Raw genomic sequence first — 15,715 nt, 5'->3', positions numbered from 1 at the left:
TAAAAGGTGAAATAGATGAAAAAAACCTACAAGTTCAGGTTACTTACGTTTCTCTGACGCAGTCTCTGAGGAACTGTGCCATTCGTCGAGAACCACGTACCGGTTCGAAATGCGAGTCAGATTTTCTAAGTCACGTAACTTTGCTCGAGACACGCACCAGTTCTGGGACTGGATATCAGCAAAAAGCGCACTCTAGAATCTGGCCTTGCAGGTACTGATGTTTTAAGTTTTAGTTGAGCATTTCATTTTTACCAGAACAGTCTTGCATTTACTTGGACCCGTCTAACAACTACCAAGACTAGCTCAGCTGAAAAGTTCTTGTTTCAAAAAAATAATCTCCATTTTACAACTACAGTTAAATAGATGATTGAATATCTATTCTATCAATCTGTTTATAGATATAATTGTGACTCTTTATAAACGATAAGTTCAAATTTCAGTTATCGATTGGTAATTATTGAGTTGAGTTATTGACAATTTTGGTCCATTAGAATAAACGCGGCAGCTCGATCCATTCATAAGTTTACAAGTTCTGTTTTTCCCTGACTGACAATTTGACTTCGTTGACTTGTTTGTCAAAAATTGGGAGGCGTAACGAGCGCAATTGAATTGCAGAATGAATCAAACAAAGCTGTGCTATTTGAAAGACAAAGTCTTCGAAAGAAAAAGTTTGATGGGAATGAAAGAACGTGGCCATTCTGCAATTTGTCAAGAAAATAAAAGCTGAAATAGCGGATGCTCCGCTGTCCGCTTCGGGGCTCAAACTTCTTCATCTGTAGTGACCAACATGACCGGACTTGGGCTTCTGACCACAATTGTGGGCACCTGAGTGGAATCAATTAGACTTGGATCAGGGTCCAAGCCAGTTTTATTATTGGGACTCTTTTCGGCAGTATTGGAATGTATGCTTTGATCTGAGTTACTTTCAACAGCTTCTGGTACTGTTGCATGTTGTTTTGACGGGGGTGTTGAGACTGGTGTACCGGGCGAAGTTCCCGTTGTCATGGCAACATCTCTGGGGGAAACATGATTACCCATAGGCGCAATAGCCGTCGAAAGAGCTGATGTGGCACTTGCCGACGTTCTGATTCCTGGAGACATGTTTGGTTTTCCTCGAGATCCACCAATTCCACCGAAACCTATCAAGGTGTTGCTTCCTGTATGGTTGAGTGCCTGATGAGAGGTGCTGGAATTGTGTTTGGAAGGACTGCTGTGTGAACCATTGGCGACATTCACACTACATCTTCTGATTGAGGCGCGTCTGAAGTTCACTGGCTTTGGTGGGAGTCGCCGTCTCTGCGGAATTGGTGTGGCATTTGGCTTCGGAGGTCGTATGAGATATCTACATAGAGCACAAGAGATTATTCTATAAATTGAGCAAATTTAAGATAATTTAGAGTTCGCAAAATTAAATTAATCAGTAATCAAATATCAATGCTACAAAAGCTTGTTAAAAGTTATTCTTCAAACGCAAGAACGTAGAAAATTTTGCCAACTAAACTTTCGGAAGTCGATACAACAAAACCATCGATTCCATAAAGGTTACAAACTCATCAAATTTCAAATACTTCATCAAAGTTAATTGCCCGGGTAGAGGTATCGACGCATTTACCCTTTATTCGACAAAACTGAGCTCACAAATAAAGCCTATTGTTGTTTTTGCTCTGTGCAGAGTTCGCTTTTTGTCTGAACGTACAATTTTCATGCTAAAAAGTGTTATGATCAGATCATAATCATAGTAAAATGGAGACAGAATATTGATTCAGCGCTGAGTTGAAATGTTACTATGATCAGGGATGCTAGAATGTGCTGAAAAAGCTAATAAGTAGGCACAAAGTGCAGCACATTCAAATAGATAAATTCTGCGCTCTTCAATGCAAGTTCAGCTAATTATCTTATCATGTTTGAGATAAATTTCAATAAATAAATCTAAATGCAGCGGCTTTTTGAACCCTTTTCAGAAAGTTTCATGTACAAATTTATTTGTTTCTGAGTGCGTGCGTGCGTGAGTGTGTGTGTGTGTGTGTGTGTTGGTACGTGAGTGTGTGTGTGCGTGTGTGTTATTACGTGAGTGTGTGTGTGTGTGTGGGGGGGGGGGGTTGGTGGAGATGGGGTTATCAATAACTCACATGATGTCGTCCACTTTAAGAGGGAAGTCGTAGTCTGGATTGATGATGACGTAAGAATGTCTGGATCTCTTGTCCTCTCTTGTTATTTCTGTAAAACAAAATACAAAATAGTGGCATAGCCAAACCAACGGTAACCAACAAACCAAAAGCGTCCCGGATTACAAAACTGTCCTCCTCCCAAACAGTACAACGATCGGAAAAATTGCTACATGAATAACTCCTGATAAAATTCGTTATGAGAACAAATTAAAAGCCGAAATCAGTTTTTTTTAAAAAATCCATAAAAATGAAGAACAAATACGACTATGCAGGAACGATCAAAACACCCGTTGTTCATTTTCTTAACAGTTGAAAAATGTGAACCAAATTGTGTTTAATATTTTTTGACATAATTTTAACTTTAATAAACAGAAAAAAAGAAGTTCCAAAAAGCTCTTTGCTATATATAGAGTTAATTGCCATTGATGAAATGACCTATTCATAAAGTGGCTGTTCTGCTCTCAACTCTTCCAGAAAACTGTTTTTATGACAGTCGTCGAGCGAATTTCTTCCAATAAATGGATTGCTTTTGATAGTGGGGTAGTTTATTTAAGAGTAAGAAAGTTGCAGAAGGGGGTAATAGAAGGGGGGGGGGGGGGGGGCGAAACCAAAATTGACTTCCGAATCGTGAAATTATACCTAGAGATTCGTAGAAATATGCGAGCACTGAACGGATACTTGATGTTATTGGGCTTTACCAGTTTATCCGTTTTTGAATATTAAAAGTAAAACAAAATCCATTTGCATAAAACATGTTGCAATCTTAGTTCAAACCTTAAGATGAAGGATCAAAATTAGCAACAACAAATCAATGAGTTTCCGAACAAAAGCGATGGGGGAACAAACCAACGTAATTTTTTTCCAACATTGCACAACAAACATGCTATGAAAAAGAACTTTGAAAGAATTCAATGTCAAAATCAAATGACTTGGCGAATAAAAACATCCAGACTCTCACTGACTTTCAACAAAAATTCCAAATAGGCTTCCAAAATTCAATTAAATTGCCGCATTGTTTCAATGAACAAAAACCAAACAAAATTTCCAAGAGGTGACGAAAAACAGAACGAACAAATCGAACTGCTGAGCATACAAATAACCCATCAAAAAATTGCAAAGAAAAAAAACTATTCATTTTGCCAACAATCATTTTGCCAATCAGAGTGATCTTAAAAATTTTGGCAGGTTGAAAAAGAAGAGAACAGTTTTACCTTGACGTGTATCGCAGCTGGTCTTTAACTATAATTCAACAATAATAACATCTCACGGCGGCGCTATTTGGTAAAAATAAAAGTTTAATTATTTTCATGCTCTCCTTACGAGAAACAAAATTTTTCATTTTTCTTGTATTGTTATTTTCAAGCTTTAAAAACAATTAATAAATTTAGTATATGTTTTTTTTATCCACTCCAAAAGCCTACGCCTGTCGAGACCGGAATTCTATCATTTTGTATGACCTGGTCGAAAATCATGTAAAAAACGAATGCTTTGAACTCTGTTTTAAGCAGTGAGACATATTCACAGAAAATTTTCACCGGTATCACCATATCTTGTGAGATAACCTTTCTGTTAAGAATCTCGCAAGATAACTTTTTGCCCATCCAAAATCTTGCAAGACAACTTGCAAATTCCTTTCCTATGTGCAGGATAAACTTTGTCTAGCACGATCAAAATTGAATTTTTATTAGAAAACTACAAATTTTGATCGTGCTAGACATAAGTTTATCCTGCACATCTGAAAGGAATTTGCAAGTTGTCTTGCAAGATTTTGGATGGGCAAAAAGTTATCTTTCGAGATTCTTAACAGAAAGGTTATCTTACAAGATATGCAATGGTATTGGTATTACTTAATGCTACAAGAATACCAGAAAAAAATTTCTGTGAGTATGCCTAATTGCTTAAAACAGCGCGAAGTTCAAAGCATTCATTTTTACAAAGAATTTACCCTTCTTCCCGTATCGGTAATAGGACTAAAATATTTTACATGCATCGCAATACGTCTGCCCTATTAACGATCATTTAATTTTCGATTTTTGACAAATAGCGTAAAACCATTTGTGACAGATAATATATTAACAACATTTTTTTAACACAAACATGTTATCGTAACTGATAATAAACAGACATTATACAGATAACACAACTTTGGAAATTCTCAAATTACCAGTTTTTTTTCTAGTCTTTCATTTATCATTGTCATTTTTCAGCACTCATAGAAATATTTCCACCGTTGTGAAGGAAGTCTAGAATCTATAGCTCCACATGATCGGGTACAACTCTGATTTTCATGGCTCGTGCTTGTTCGTCCGACAATGCACATCTGAACCCAATATTATGTGCTGTGAATTTAGCCTCGGCACCCATGCGAGCTGTCACTCGTGCTAAGTGGTTCGGTTGGTCCACTTTCAAAGTGTCAATGAAGGAGGTTCCTTAGATATTGAACTGTTTCCTATCTTCTTCTTGGTAGAATTAAGTCAGACATATTTCAAACATAGGCAAAATTTGACGCAAAATTTTTTTTAGCATTGCTTAAGATCTCATGTTATCTCAGATCCATAAATAATGTCTAGGTTGCATAAAGTACTGGCTGTACATGTGATGGGTAAATGTTTTCGCTGAAACCTATACAAAACCTATACAAAAAAATTGCAGCGAGTAAAAACTTATTTCAAGGCAAACTTCTTGCAAAATAAGCGTTGCGATCTTTTAATATCTTACAATGCGCTTTGAATATCTTGTGACCAAATGCTGACTCAAATATACTCGAAAGCGCCTTCTTTGGTCTTACAAGATAGCTGGTTTTGAGAAACTCATGCGCGGTAGGCTTGTAACCTTCTAAGAGTCTTCTACAATAAGCGTCTCAGAGGGTTACAAGCCCATGTAAACAAGCATGGTTTCCTGAAAAAATGTCTTATTTTTTTTTACCGCAGATTGATTTTTTGTTGTGAAGATTTATGCTTATCAATTTATGCAAAACAATTTAAACAAGTGCCAATAAGTAAACTGCAGCTATCTTGTAAGCCTCTTTCAGAGTACTTGGTTTTTGCAAAGCTCTTACAAGAAATCCACTTCATTAGGACCGTAATAGTTAGCCAAATAATTTTGATTTTGAATAGTTCTCCGAATAGTTTTTTGAATGAGTTCTCCGAATAAACTCCATAAAAGTGCGGTAAAGAGTTATATTCAGCTGAAAAAACTGTGGCAAGCACTGAAACTGCACAGAAATGACAAAAAATAGCTGGACGAATTCCAAAACAACCGGAAACGCCAAAAAACATACTTTAAGCCGGAAACATAAACTTTGTCTTAAAACAGTAACGCTTTACCTCAACAGATTTTGTTAAAGTTTGGTAAATTTGCAACGCAGCCGTAAAGAAAAAGATTTGAGCTTTGCCATTATTGAAACCCGTCAAAATTTAAAACCTAAGACAGAAATTTGACTTCAAAAACTCACCCAAAATCTTGATACCGCAAAAGTTTATAATATTAATACATTCGGTAACGTTAACAAATGGCCAAAATTTTTAGGATGGTCAAATACTGATAGAATAAAAAACTGACAGGGCTCAAAATTGTCATGAAATAATTCAAGTTACTAGTCTCAAAATTAAGTACGTGATAATCAACACAACTACACATTGTGAAAGCATAAAGGCCGATATTCTTTTAGAATCAAAAAATGATTTTTTCAATAAAAAGCAATACTTAATTTTTAAAACTCAAGAAAACACATTTCTTTTTCATTTTAGGTTTCAAGAAAATTAAGCTAAACTATACTTTTTTGTGGGACAAATCTGATATAGCCAAATGCGTTCATAAAACTGCTAAAAAATTGATCATCCAAAAAACAAATGCGTTCATAAAACTGCTAAAAAATTGATCATCCAAAAAACACAAGGAAAAACAATACTCAAAGGCAAAAAAAATGTTTAAGACCAGAAACGAAGCCCAAGAATATTCCCAGAAAAATAATTCTATTAAAAAATATAAAAGAAATTTCAGTGTGCTCTTAGCGCCACATTATGTTAAATTAGAGAAATAGGAAACCAAAAAAAAAAATTTAAATACTTCTCAGAAATAGGCTAAAACAAAAAAATAAATTGATAAAAACGGAGAAAAAAACTGAGAGCTGAAAAATGTCATGAAATAACTCATGTTACTAGTCTCAGAATTTAGAACTTGATAATCAACTGCACATTGTGAATGCATAAATGCAGATTACTTTTCAGAATCAAAAAAGACTTTTTAATTAAAAAGATTACTGAATTTTAAGACTTATGAAAACACTTTTTTATCATTTTCGGTTAAAAGCAAATAAAACGAATATATACTTAATGGTCGGACATATCTGATAGAGCCAAATGAGTAAAAACTACTGCTAAAAATCAATTAATCATCAAAAAGACAAAAGGAAAGAACAATACTCAAAGGCAATGAATTGTTTGAGACCAGAAGCAAAGCCCCACGAATATTCAATTCAGAAAAAATATTCAATTGAAAATTATAAATGTAATTTTAGTAAACTCTCAGCGCCACATTATGTTAAATAACATAAACAGCAAAGGAAAATGTTTAAAAAACACCCAAGAAATAGGCTAAACCAAAAAAAATCAATTAATTCATAAAACGGAGAGAATAAACTAATGGATCTTAGGAAGATGCTAGAATGATAAATACCAGAATGTTGAAAACATGGAAACATTGTAAAATTGATATCAACAAAAAGAATACTTCTTAATTTTTAAACGCTAAAAATGAAACGAAATGGAAAAAATATGCTGAACAAATATACATTTTTTATTTAGCATCCAATGATTTAAAAAAACTTAGCTATACTCCTGCATAGAAAAAGTTCAAATACTCGAAACATTGTAATGTTTTAAAGAAAATTACAAAAGATTTTTAAAATTGCTCTAAGGAATATTTTTAAATGAATTTCGAAGAATCAACGGCAGACAACATTTCAATAATCAACAAACGGAATGAAAACACTGAAGGTAAAAAACTTTCTCTGGTAACTAAAACAAAACAAACAAAAGTTTGGAACAGTTTAGAAAAAACAGCCAAAATCGGACTATCATGAGTACAATTTTATAAAAACAAAATTATCTAGCGTTAGAAAGAAGCTTTCAATGCATAATTTTTCAAAAGCAGGTTGCCATGCATTGGTTCTTGAAAATAAGTCCGATTCAACATCAGAAAATGAGGACATCATTTTTTTTTTAAAAAAAACAAAAATTAAATAGAAAATTGAGAAATTTGTGCCCATGTTACTCTAGAAACAAACTGCGAGGCTCTCAAAAACCTTATGGTATAATTTTCAGTAGATTACATTAATACAGCATTGACTAAAGTTTATTTCCGCGAAAAACCAATTTACAAACTAAAAAATTGGCCAATTGGACAAAAAACGGCTAAAAAGGTAGTCTATATACACCACTCTGTCAAAACACATTTCAAAGTCGAAAAGTCATTTTCTAACGCGGTGAATGATATAAAAAACTTCTCTGGATCAGAAAAATTAGTTCATACGGCACTTTTACTCACTTTCGTTTTTAGTTCAAAACGCCGTCTGAACGAATAGTAGTTCGTTCCGCTTAAAAAACCTCAAGAGAACCAATACGGCTCTTCGAGTTGTAAAAACCAATATTTTTATGCTATTAACTGATTTATTTCATTTGAGAAATGAAGCTTTAACATAAAACAAGTTTGTCGGTGATGCAAGTTTTAATCAAGTGGAAGACGTCTGAGAGAAATTTAAAATGTATTGACAATTAAAGCAGAAAGAACGGTGGCCGACGTATTGGCCAAAAAGGCGTTTAGCCGACAACCAAAAACGTAGAAATTTAGCCGACAATTTAAGTAAAATGAGCGATAAAATTAATTCTGAAGCTGCGATTGGCCATTTTAAATCACTATTTCGTAAGCGGACAAATATAACGTCAACTAGCGTAACGAAGGTCTATCTGTGATAGCAATCTCCGCCCCCTCCCTCAGGTGGCCGCCGTATTGGCCGACAGGGCGTTTCGCCGACAACCAAAAAATGTGAAATTGAGCCGACCATTTAAGTGAAATGAGCGATAAAATTAATTCTGAAGGCGGACAAATATACCGTATACTAGGGTAATGAAGGTCTATCCGTAGTCTCAACCTCCCTCCCCCCCCCTCGGTCAGGGGGGGGGGGGGGTCGCGGCCAGGGAGAGGCCGAGTGGAGCGCCAATAATTTTTTTTTGACCAATTATGATAAAACTGTCGGCTAAATTTCTCATTTTTCCTTAACGGCTAAACGCCCATTCGGCCAATTTTCCTAGCACCAGAAAGAACTGATCTACTACGACAGAACCTTTCAATCATCCATATTAATGATTCAATTGATAAAGTCGATCGCTACTCAGCTGATCAAAATTTCATGCGAAACTGGTTGTGGCAATTAGGTCACTTTACTTGCAACAGCAAGGACAACATGAAATCATTTATGTGTTATTAATAAATAATTGCAGTTTCACCTGATTTAATTTTCATTGCATTTTTTCCAAGAATCTCAATTAGAATGCGAACTTACTATTTCGCACAAACAAACTGTGGAATCAAAGTTCACTTCATGCGAGAAATTTGTAATACTGTGGCAGTTTCTCATGAAATAAAATACACAACCGGCGAAGCTCTCTTGATAACCCAAATGAGTATTGGGAAACGGTAATTTTCAGCAAAAACATAAGACGGAAAAATTAATTTGAGTGGAAACATTCCAGCTCAGAGAACAGTCGATCCTTACAGTTAAGGATACTGAATTAAACCAATATCCTGGTACGAAAAAGTGTACAAAAGCAGAATAAACTTCCAATTAACTTCAAGTTGATAAGAAAAATCTTCCGCAAACGTCAAATAAATGTTAAAAACAGCATCATCTTCAAAATTTGAACTTATTCCACTAAAAAGAAAAAAGAAATGTGTGGGGTTCAAAAACTTACTTTTAACTTATTACAGCTAACGGAACCTTAAATTTTTATATTCATATTTTAAAAAAATAGGTAAATTTATTTCTGTTTTGACTGGTAAACATTATGACCAGCAGGATGATGAACTTCAATATACCAGTTGATTTAAGAGCTCATTAGAGTAATATGACCCCATCTTACTCCTCACTGCGTGTGTTTTTAATCGTCTAATCATTAAATCCCACCTCGAGTGAGATTGGTTTAAGTTATAATATATGATGTTCTCTTCCCCCTACCGGCTCGAAGTAAAGGCAAAAACAGTAGCCTCATCTACATTAACCGAAACAGTTCAACTGTGTCATTCATTCCTTTTAACACAAACTGTCTGGGTGCGTCCACTCGTCGCTTCTTCTCTTTATCTTTATAAATGGAGTTAGTCCATTCCCACACATTTCCCAACATGTCAAACAGTCCATAACTTAAATATTCAGCATTAGGAATGTTTCTCCCTCGTCCAGATTATTAATGATCAACAGAACTTCATATACCAGAAAGTTATCCACACTAGTTGACGAACAAAGCTCACAAAAGATTCTACCAGCATCAAGCTGAAAACTTGTAGTATCACATGGCACATAGTTTTGATCGAGTGAATATGAAGAATTTTTTATGTAATAGCCACTTAAAAATCATTACTTAATCGTCTTTACACAATTATATTTTTATGTGATTTTTATCTGTTTGATTATTTGGGTGCCAGACCTTAACAATAAACTCAATAACTTTTAGCTTATGTTATTTTTTTGAAGAATGCTTTTTTGATTTTCGTATTTGTTCAAAGCTAAGCTTCATAAACATAACCAACAAACATCGGCGAATTGATCTCAAAAAACCGGCGAGTGGTTGGTTTCGTCGGTAGCTAGCCACGGTTTAGTGAGGCTAGCTTTAGCTTGATTCGACTCTGCAACTTTTAGTTTTCTAGCCTTGTTAGTGAACAAATCAAATAGAAAAAACTAATATTTTAAAAATTTGCAAAATATTGCAAAATTTAAAAGGGAAGTTTCAAGATTTCGCAGTAAAAAAACGTTCAAAGCCATTTTTTTCTGCCAGTAATAATCGGTAAACTCAGAAAAGGACAAAAATATTTAGGACAAAATTTTGAAAACAATCGCAAACTTTAACAAAATCTTGCTAAAACTCAAGATATTAAAATCTCAAAACCATTTCCTTGTCCCAAGAGACTCTCCAGTAACCCTATTTCAAGTTTTAAATAACTTCACTGACTCAGAAAGATCCATAAAATTGGAAAATGATTACAATTTTCAAAAAAAATTTTAAAATTTTGAATTTTATCAAAAAATTGCTATAGCTGGAGTAAAAAAAATATTGATAACCATTTCATTGACTATATAAACTAAGCAACAGTTTATTATCAAACCTTGTAGGAGGTCGCTAGGACCCTGGTAACGGAAAAAAAATAAAATCAAAAATATTCAAAAAAGTTGAAAAAAGTTTTGTAAAATTTGTAATAATAAAAAGTTAAAAACTAGGCAATGGCCAAAAAAATTTTCCAGCAACATATTATCAAACCCTAACGAATAATGACAATAACTGTAAAAATATTGAAAAATTTTATGTTTTGTCAAGAAAATGTTAAAGTTCGTGATGTTAGAACCTTGAAAAACATTACATATAGAAACTATAGTGCAACCTATTGTCAAACCTTAGAGGAATTTTTGGCTCTCGAGGCTGGAGAAATCTAAAAAAAACGACAACATTTTTCAAAAACCTTGAAAAAAATCAAATTTTTTCAAAAAAAATTGATAAACTTTGTGTTATTAGAAAAATGATAACTACTTAAGGAGGTTTTATGGCCCCTGCGTAAGGAAAGATATGAATAATGAAAAAAATGTCAAAAAATTGAAACACTTTCTTTTTCCTTGACATCTAGGGCTGATAAAACTCAAAACTGACAAAAAATTTTCAAAGAGCTTGAAAAAATTTGTGAAAATTAGTATACATTTGCGTGTTTTTAGCAAACGGTTGTTCGTCATTCGCTAGCCACGGGGGGCTGCACCGATGGGCTGATGGGGGGTAACAGTGGGGTGGGGGCAACAACGTGGTGGGGGGGGGGGGGTTGAGCAATAGTGGGGGTGTCAACAGTGAGATGTCTTCAACCTTTACGAACCACCCTTCACACCATAAGTATAAGTCTCCAAAACAGTTTGAGCTGAAACAGAGCTGAAAGGCTCTAAGAACATAAGAACACTTAATGTCCGCTGCGCGCTACCTGTTTACCACATTTTTGGGGACGAAAAGTCAAATGGGTATGACGAAAAATCGGTCAAGCGAAAAATCGCGTAAAAATAAGACCGACAGGACTAATATAATTGCTACAAACTTCGTTTGAGAGCAATTAATAATAACAGTAGCTAGCATGCTTTCCACTGGTTTATTTTGAAAATTGAAGAAATAAAGCCAAAGCTCCAAAGAAAAGTGAAGGATAAATCTTACCAAATGATTTTTATAGCGTTCACGACAAATTTTTCCTTATAAATTCTTTTTAATTCTTTAGTTTTCTTTGGTTAGTTTACAAAATAACGTACGCAATTTTGCTATACAATAAAATTCTATATTTAATAATTGTTTTTTTCCAGAGAGCAAATTGTTGGTTCTCGCTATTAACAACGAAGGTTGCAGTACTCCAGACTTAAAATAAGACCTAAAATAATCTTCCAAAAATAGCTTCACTATTTTTGGAAGATTGTTAGGGCTGATGTCAGGGCTAATATTTATAGGATCAAATTAGTACCAAAGTTCATCTGGTCTGCCTGGCAATTGCAAATAAAAAAACTTTTCGGCTCATTGAAATCCAATTTTCAATTTCATTTCGGTGAACAATTCTTTACAAGGTGGCTTTGCTTTATTTTAAAGGATTTTTTGATTACCCATCATTTTTGGGTCCTTTTTTCCATCTCTATTCACAGGCATTTGTAAAAACGAACTATTAGAGAAATTTATGGAAACATTCCTATTCTGCGCAGGAAACGCATTTACTGGAGACGTTAGGTTGAACCCGTCCTCTGCTTTATTACCCTCCGGAAACTGTCCTTGCCACAAGTTACACCGGTTCGGTTTAAACTTCCCACCCCAGGGAAATTTCTTCTCTTGCAAACCCCCTCGAGATGCAAACTCCCACTCGGCCTCAGTTGGTAGCCGTTTCTGTTTTCCGGATATTTTCCATAAATGCCTCCCGAGTAATCCTAACCCCATTCGTCAACAACTAGCGATAGAAATATAGCCAGCAAATGCAACTGGGCGTTTTCCCCTCGTACGTCTGCAATATATTTTTGTTTTCGTTATACTGTGTGAACAAATTCATGATAATTGTTTATGTAGCCTAAGAGATGATAGTTACCATAAAATTTGAAATTATTGTAATAAATGGTCGCCGAATATGCACCAGAAAAGCGCCGAATTTCCGGAAATTTTAGAAACATAGCTAGCAGATTGCCAGAAAACAGCCGCAATAGCTTCGTAGATCTGCAGTCTAAAAAAACAGTAAAAAGACAGACCAAAAAATTAGCCTTTTCATTGAAGGCCGAGATGTTAAATTTTGATTAATAATCTATATAAGTTATTGCTGCCTCTATTAGCTGCTCTCAAATAACCTTCATTTAGAGTGATATACACTCACTTGACCTAACCTCCTTGAATTAAAGTAAATAAAAGTCAGTTTCAAAGTCAGGAAGTCATTTTTGAGAGTGAGGTAAGTCACGTGTGACCAAAAATTTAATCACGTGAATGAACCAAAAAACTCGCTCCAATTAGAAAGCAAAATAACGTCACTCACGCACTTCGGTTGATATTGCATGAACAAATGAACAAAAAGCAGATTTGAAGTGGTTGTAACGTCATATGGCCGTAACAAAAATCTTGACGAAATAAAAAACAGAAGGACAAGTCCTGACGTACAGTTCAAAATATTTTCATTTACTAAACGAAAAACTTGACCTAGAGCGGACTATGAGTGAATTGGGAAAAGCAATTATAAAAAAATCAGATAAAAAACAAAAAAAACAGAAAATCAATGTCAAAATGGCGCTAGGGAGAACAAAAAAACTAGCGAGAAATGTAAATTTGATTCTAATAAAAAACTAAGCCCAGAATTAACTATGAATTGATTGGGAAACCATTTAGAGAAAAATCCGATCCAAAAAATTAAAAACATGTGAACAAAAAACCACTAGCGAGAAAGCGAATTTTTGTTCAAACACTCGTTCTCACTCTACTTTAAAATTAGAGCGAAAAAATTTCACACCACTCGCTTTTTCGCTCCATTTCCTGTTTCGGCGTGACCAAAATCACTACTCCAATTTGACTTCAAAAATCATGAAAATGTGTGAACAGATCTTTTAAAAAAAGACAGCGCCCAAATACAATTCAAATTTCTTGAATTAAAAAAAACCAAGAGAAGGCCAATAATAGCCCCAGCTATCGCTGTGCGGCTATTGAAATTATGCCCTAAAAGCGCTCAAATTCTAGCTCTTAATCAGTCCAATCAGTGCATTTATTAACAGCAAAAATTTGCATCTTTAAAATATAACTATAGGCTGAAAATGATCATTTGTTACATAATCATTCGCTGAAAAGGTTAGCATTTCTTACATAATAATGCACTGAAATTGTGAGAAAAATTATGCGCTGCAAGTACATAGAAACTTGGACAGTGGTTCACGTTGGGGTTTTTTATATATTCCCTCGAGTTATGGGTGGAGGGTGTGGCGTTGACGGAAAATATGCCTTCTTCCACATGCAGTAAGCAATGGCATCGTCCATGGACACGTGGGTGACTGGGTGGTAGAGGTTCTCATCCATACCGTGTCCTTTACCCCTGGGATACCTCCACGAAGCATGAGGTACCTTTGCATAGAAGTCATACTCCGGGTGAGATTCCATGTCATCCTTTCACAGGCGACGAACTCTTTTCTCAGAATGTTCTGATAATGTTCCTGGTAGAATATGAACAGTATATATAATTGCTATTTCACTACTTCTTTTATGATGCTCTTCATTGCCTATGATGAATTGCCCTATCTTGTTGGCTAAGCAAAACATTATGTATTACAAATGCGAAAACTCTAATTGGTTATTCTCCCGCAAATACTTGATCACAATTTTTTTTACGGGGGTATCCAATTAATGAGAAGTTTTGTGAACCTTAAAAAGCACTAAAATTGGCCCACCCCCTCGATTGATGTTTATTTGAGCAAAAACTGATTAACACTGCTTGACACCCCTTGCAGCTTCCCTGAGAGCAGTAGATGCAGTTTTCCCTGGAAATATTTTTGCACAAAATAGTTTCTGGACGTGTTAAAAGAATATTTAAAAGAAAAGAGCCCGCGTTCTTTGTCAACATATTTAGTCTCCAACCCTGCTATGACGTAACTGAACCCAGTTTGTGTGGTCTGCACTTTGTAACGCCTCTTTTTCTTCAAGAACGCCTTAAAATGAGCCACAGTCACCGGATATCGATCCAAGTGAAATGTCCGGACACTGATTGTCTTTGAAGGGTTTTCACCGTGATTCGCGTCCGGTGCGTCAGTGCCCATGAGAAAAGTACCTCCCTGAATTTCGTTCATGACTTCCAAGCTGATTAAAGGGTCATTTTCAGGGTTCAAGTTTGCTTTGATTTCATCCTCCGATAGGTGAGTTAAATCTTGCAGTTCGCCATTAGTGACGTAATTGGTAATAATAACCGTTAAAAATAGCAATCGAATTTGTAATAAAATCATATCTACGATTACTTCAACAATTTATGAATCTTTTAAATAGCACTGTTTAAGTCACAGCGCGTAGTTGAAATTATTTACTGGTTATGTTGACAATGTGGATCTCAAGTTTCACAAATAATAAGTTGAAGAAAAAATGGTGCGCCATATTGTTGAAACTGTGTGAATCGTGGCATGTTTCGGTAATCCATTTCAAGTCTACCAAAAGAAACTCAAACAATTTTCACTCTCCCGAGATTGTTCTGACTATAAAATGTGTCACTTACAAAATGATCACAGTTTAACTTCTACAAGAGCTCAACTTGTTTGAATACGATTTACGACTTTTTTGGACGATGGCAGTTTTAACATTCTTTATCGCAATAACATCCAAGCCGGAAGCATTTAAACGTATGGCAGTGAAATAATTTCTTCACCAGAGTTAAAAACTCATCCAGGGAAACTCGCCAAATAGGAGCCCAATGAAACAAAACTTTTGATACATCTTCCCTAGTGATCGACGAATTCAAAATACCCCGATTTATTTTTTTGCCTTGATTGATATCTTGCAAGATTCCTGCAAGAATCTTGAAAGTTTTGAATCATCTTGCAAGATTCTTGCAAGATTTGAATCCGCTCATCACTAGGGTTGTTACAACATACAAGATCTTGTCTTTGTTGAAACAACGTGAAATGCCTTAGCCAGATCTCGTTAAGCTATTCTTTCATAATATACAATGCTATATTTTGATAAGATCTTGCTAAAATATCTAATTTCTTGACACGCTTGCATAGATCTTGTAAGTTTTAGACAAGACTTAGTACGGTTTTTTTCTAA

At 35.0% G+C, this 15,715-nt stretch overlaps 2 protein-coding genes across 2 annotated transcripts in view; both read right to left on the bottom strand.

The window, feature by feature from the left end:
• Positions 1-303: 303 nt before the first annotated feature.
• Positions 304-15,715, bottom strand: part of LOC142336321 (potassium channel subfamily T member 2-like) — a 119,647-nt gene continuing 104,235 nt past the window's right edge. The window contains exons 25-26 of the mRNA XM_075385070.1: positions 2,130-2,217; positions 304-1,342 (exon numbers count right to left, since the gene is read on the bottom strand). Of these exons, the coding sequence (XP_075241185.1) occupies positions 760-1,342; positions 2,130-2,217 (671 nt within the window). The 3' untranslated portion in view covers positions 304-759. The remainder of the gene's footprint in view (positions 1,343-2,129; positions 2,218-15,715) is intronic.
• Positions 4,223-15,575, bottom strand: LOC142336322 (inactive C-alpha-formylglycine-generating enzyme 2-like). The gene is made up of 5 exons (XM_075385071.1): positions 14,515-15,575; positions 13,910-14,071; positions 12,140-12,328; positions 9,478-9,586; positions 4,223-4,600 (listed from the first exon to the last, which is right to left on the bottom strand). Exons 1-5 carry the CDS (start codon positions 14,899-14,901, stop codon positions 4,419-4,421), a joined length of 1,029 nt encoding a protein of 342 aa, XP_075241186.1. The 5' UTR covers positions 14,902-15,575; the 3' UTR covers positions 4,223-4,418.

This window comes from Convolutriloba macropyga, chromosome 3 (genome assembly GCF_964194025.1).
Source record: "Convolutriloba macropyga chromosome 3, txConMacr16.3, whole genome shotgun sequence".
Taxonomy (NCBI): domain Eukaryota; kingdom Metazoa; phylum Xenacoelomorpha; order Acoela; family Convolutidae; genus Convolutriloba; species Convolutriloba macropyga.
The sequence above is the reverse complement of the archived record's forward strand: the minus strand, read 5'-3'. Positions and strand labels throughout refer to the sequence as shown.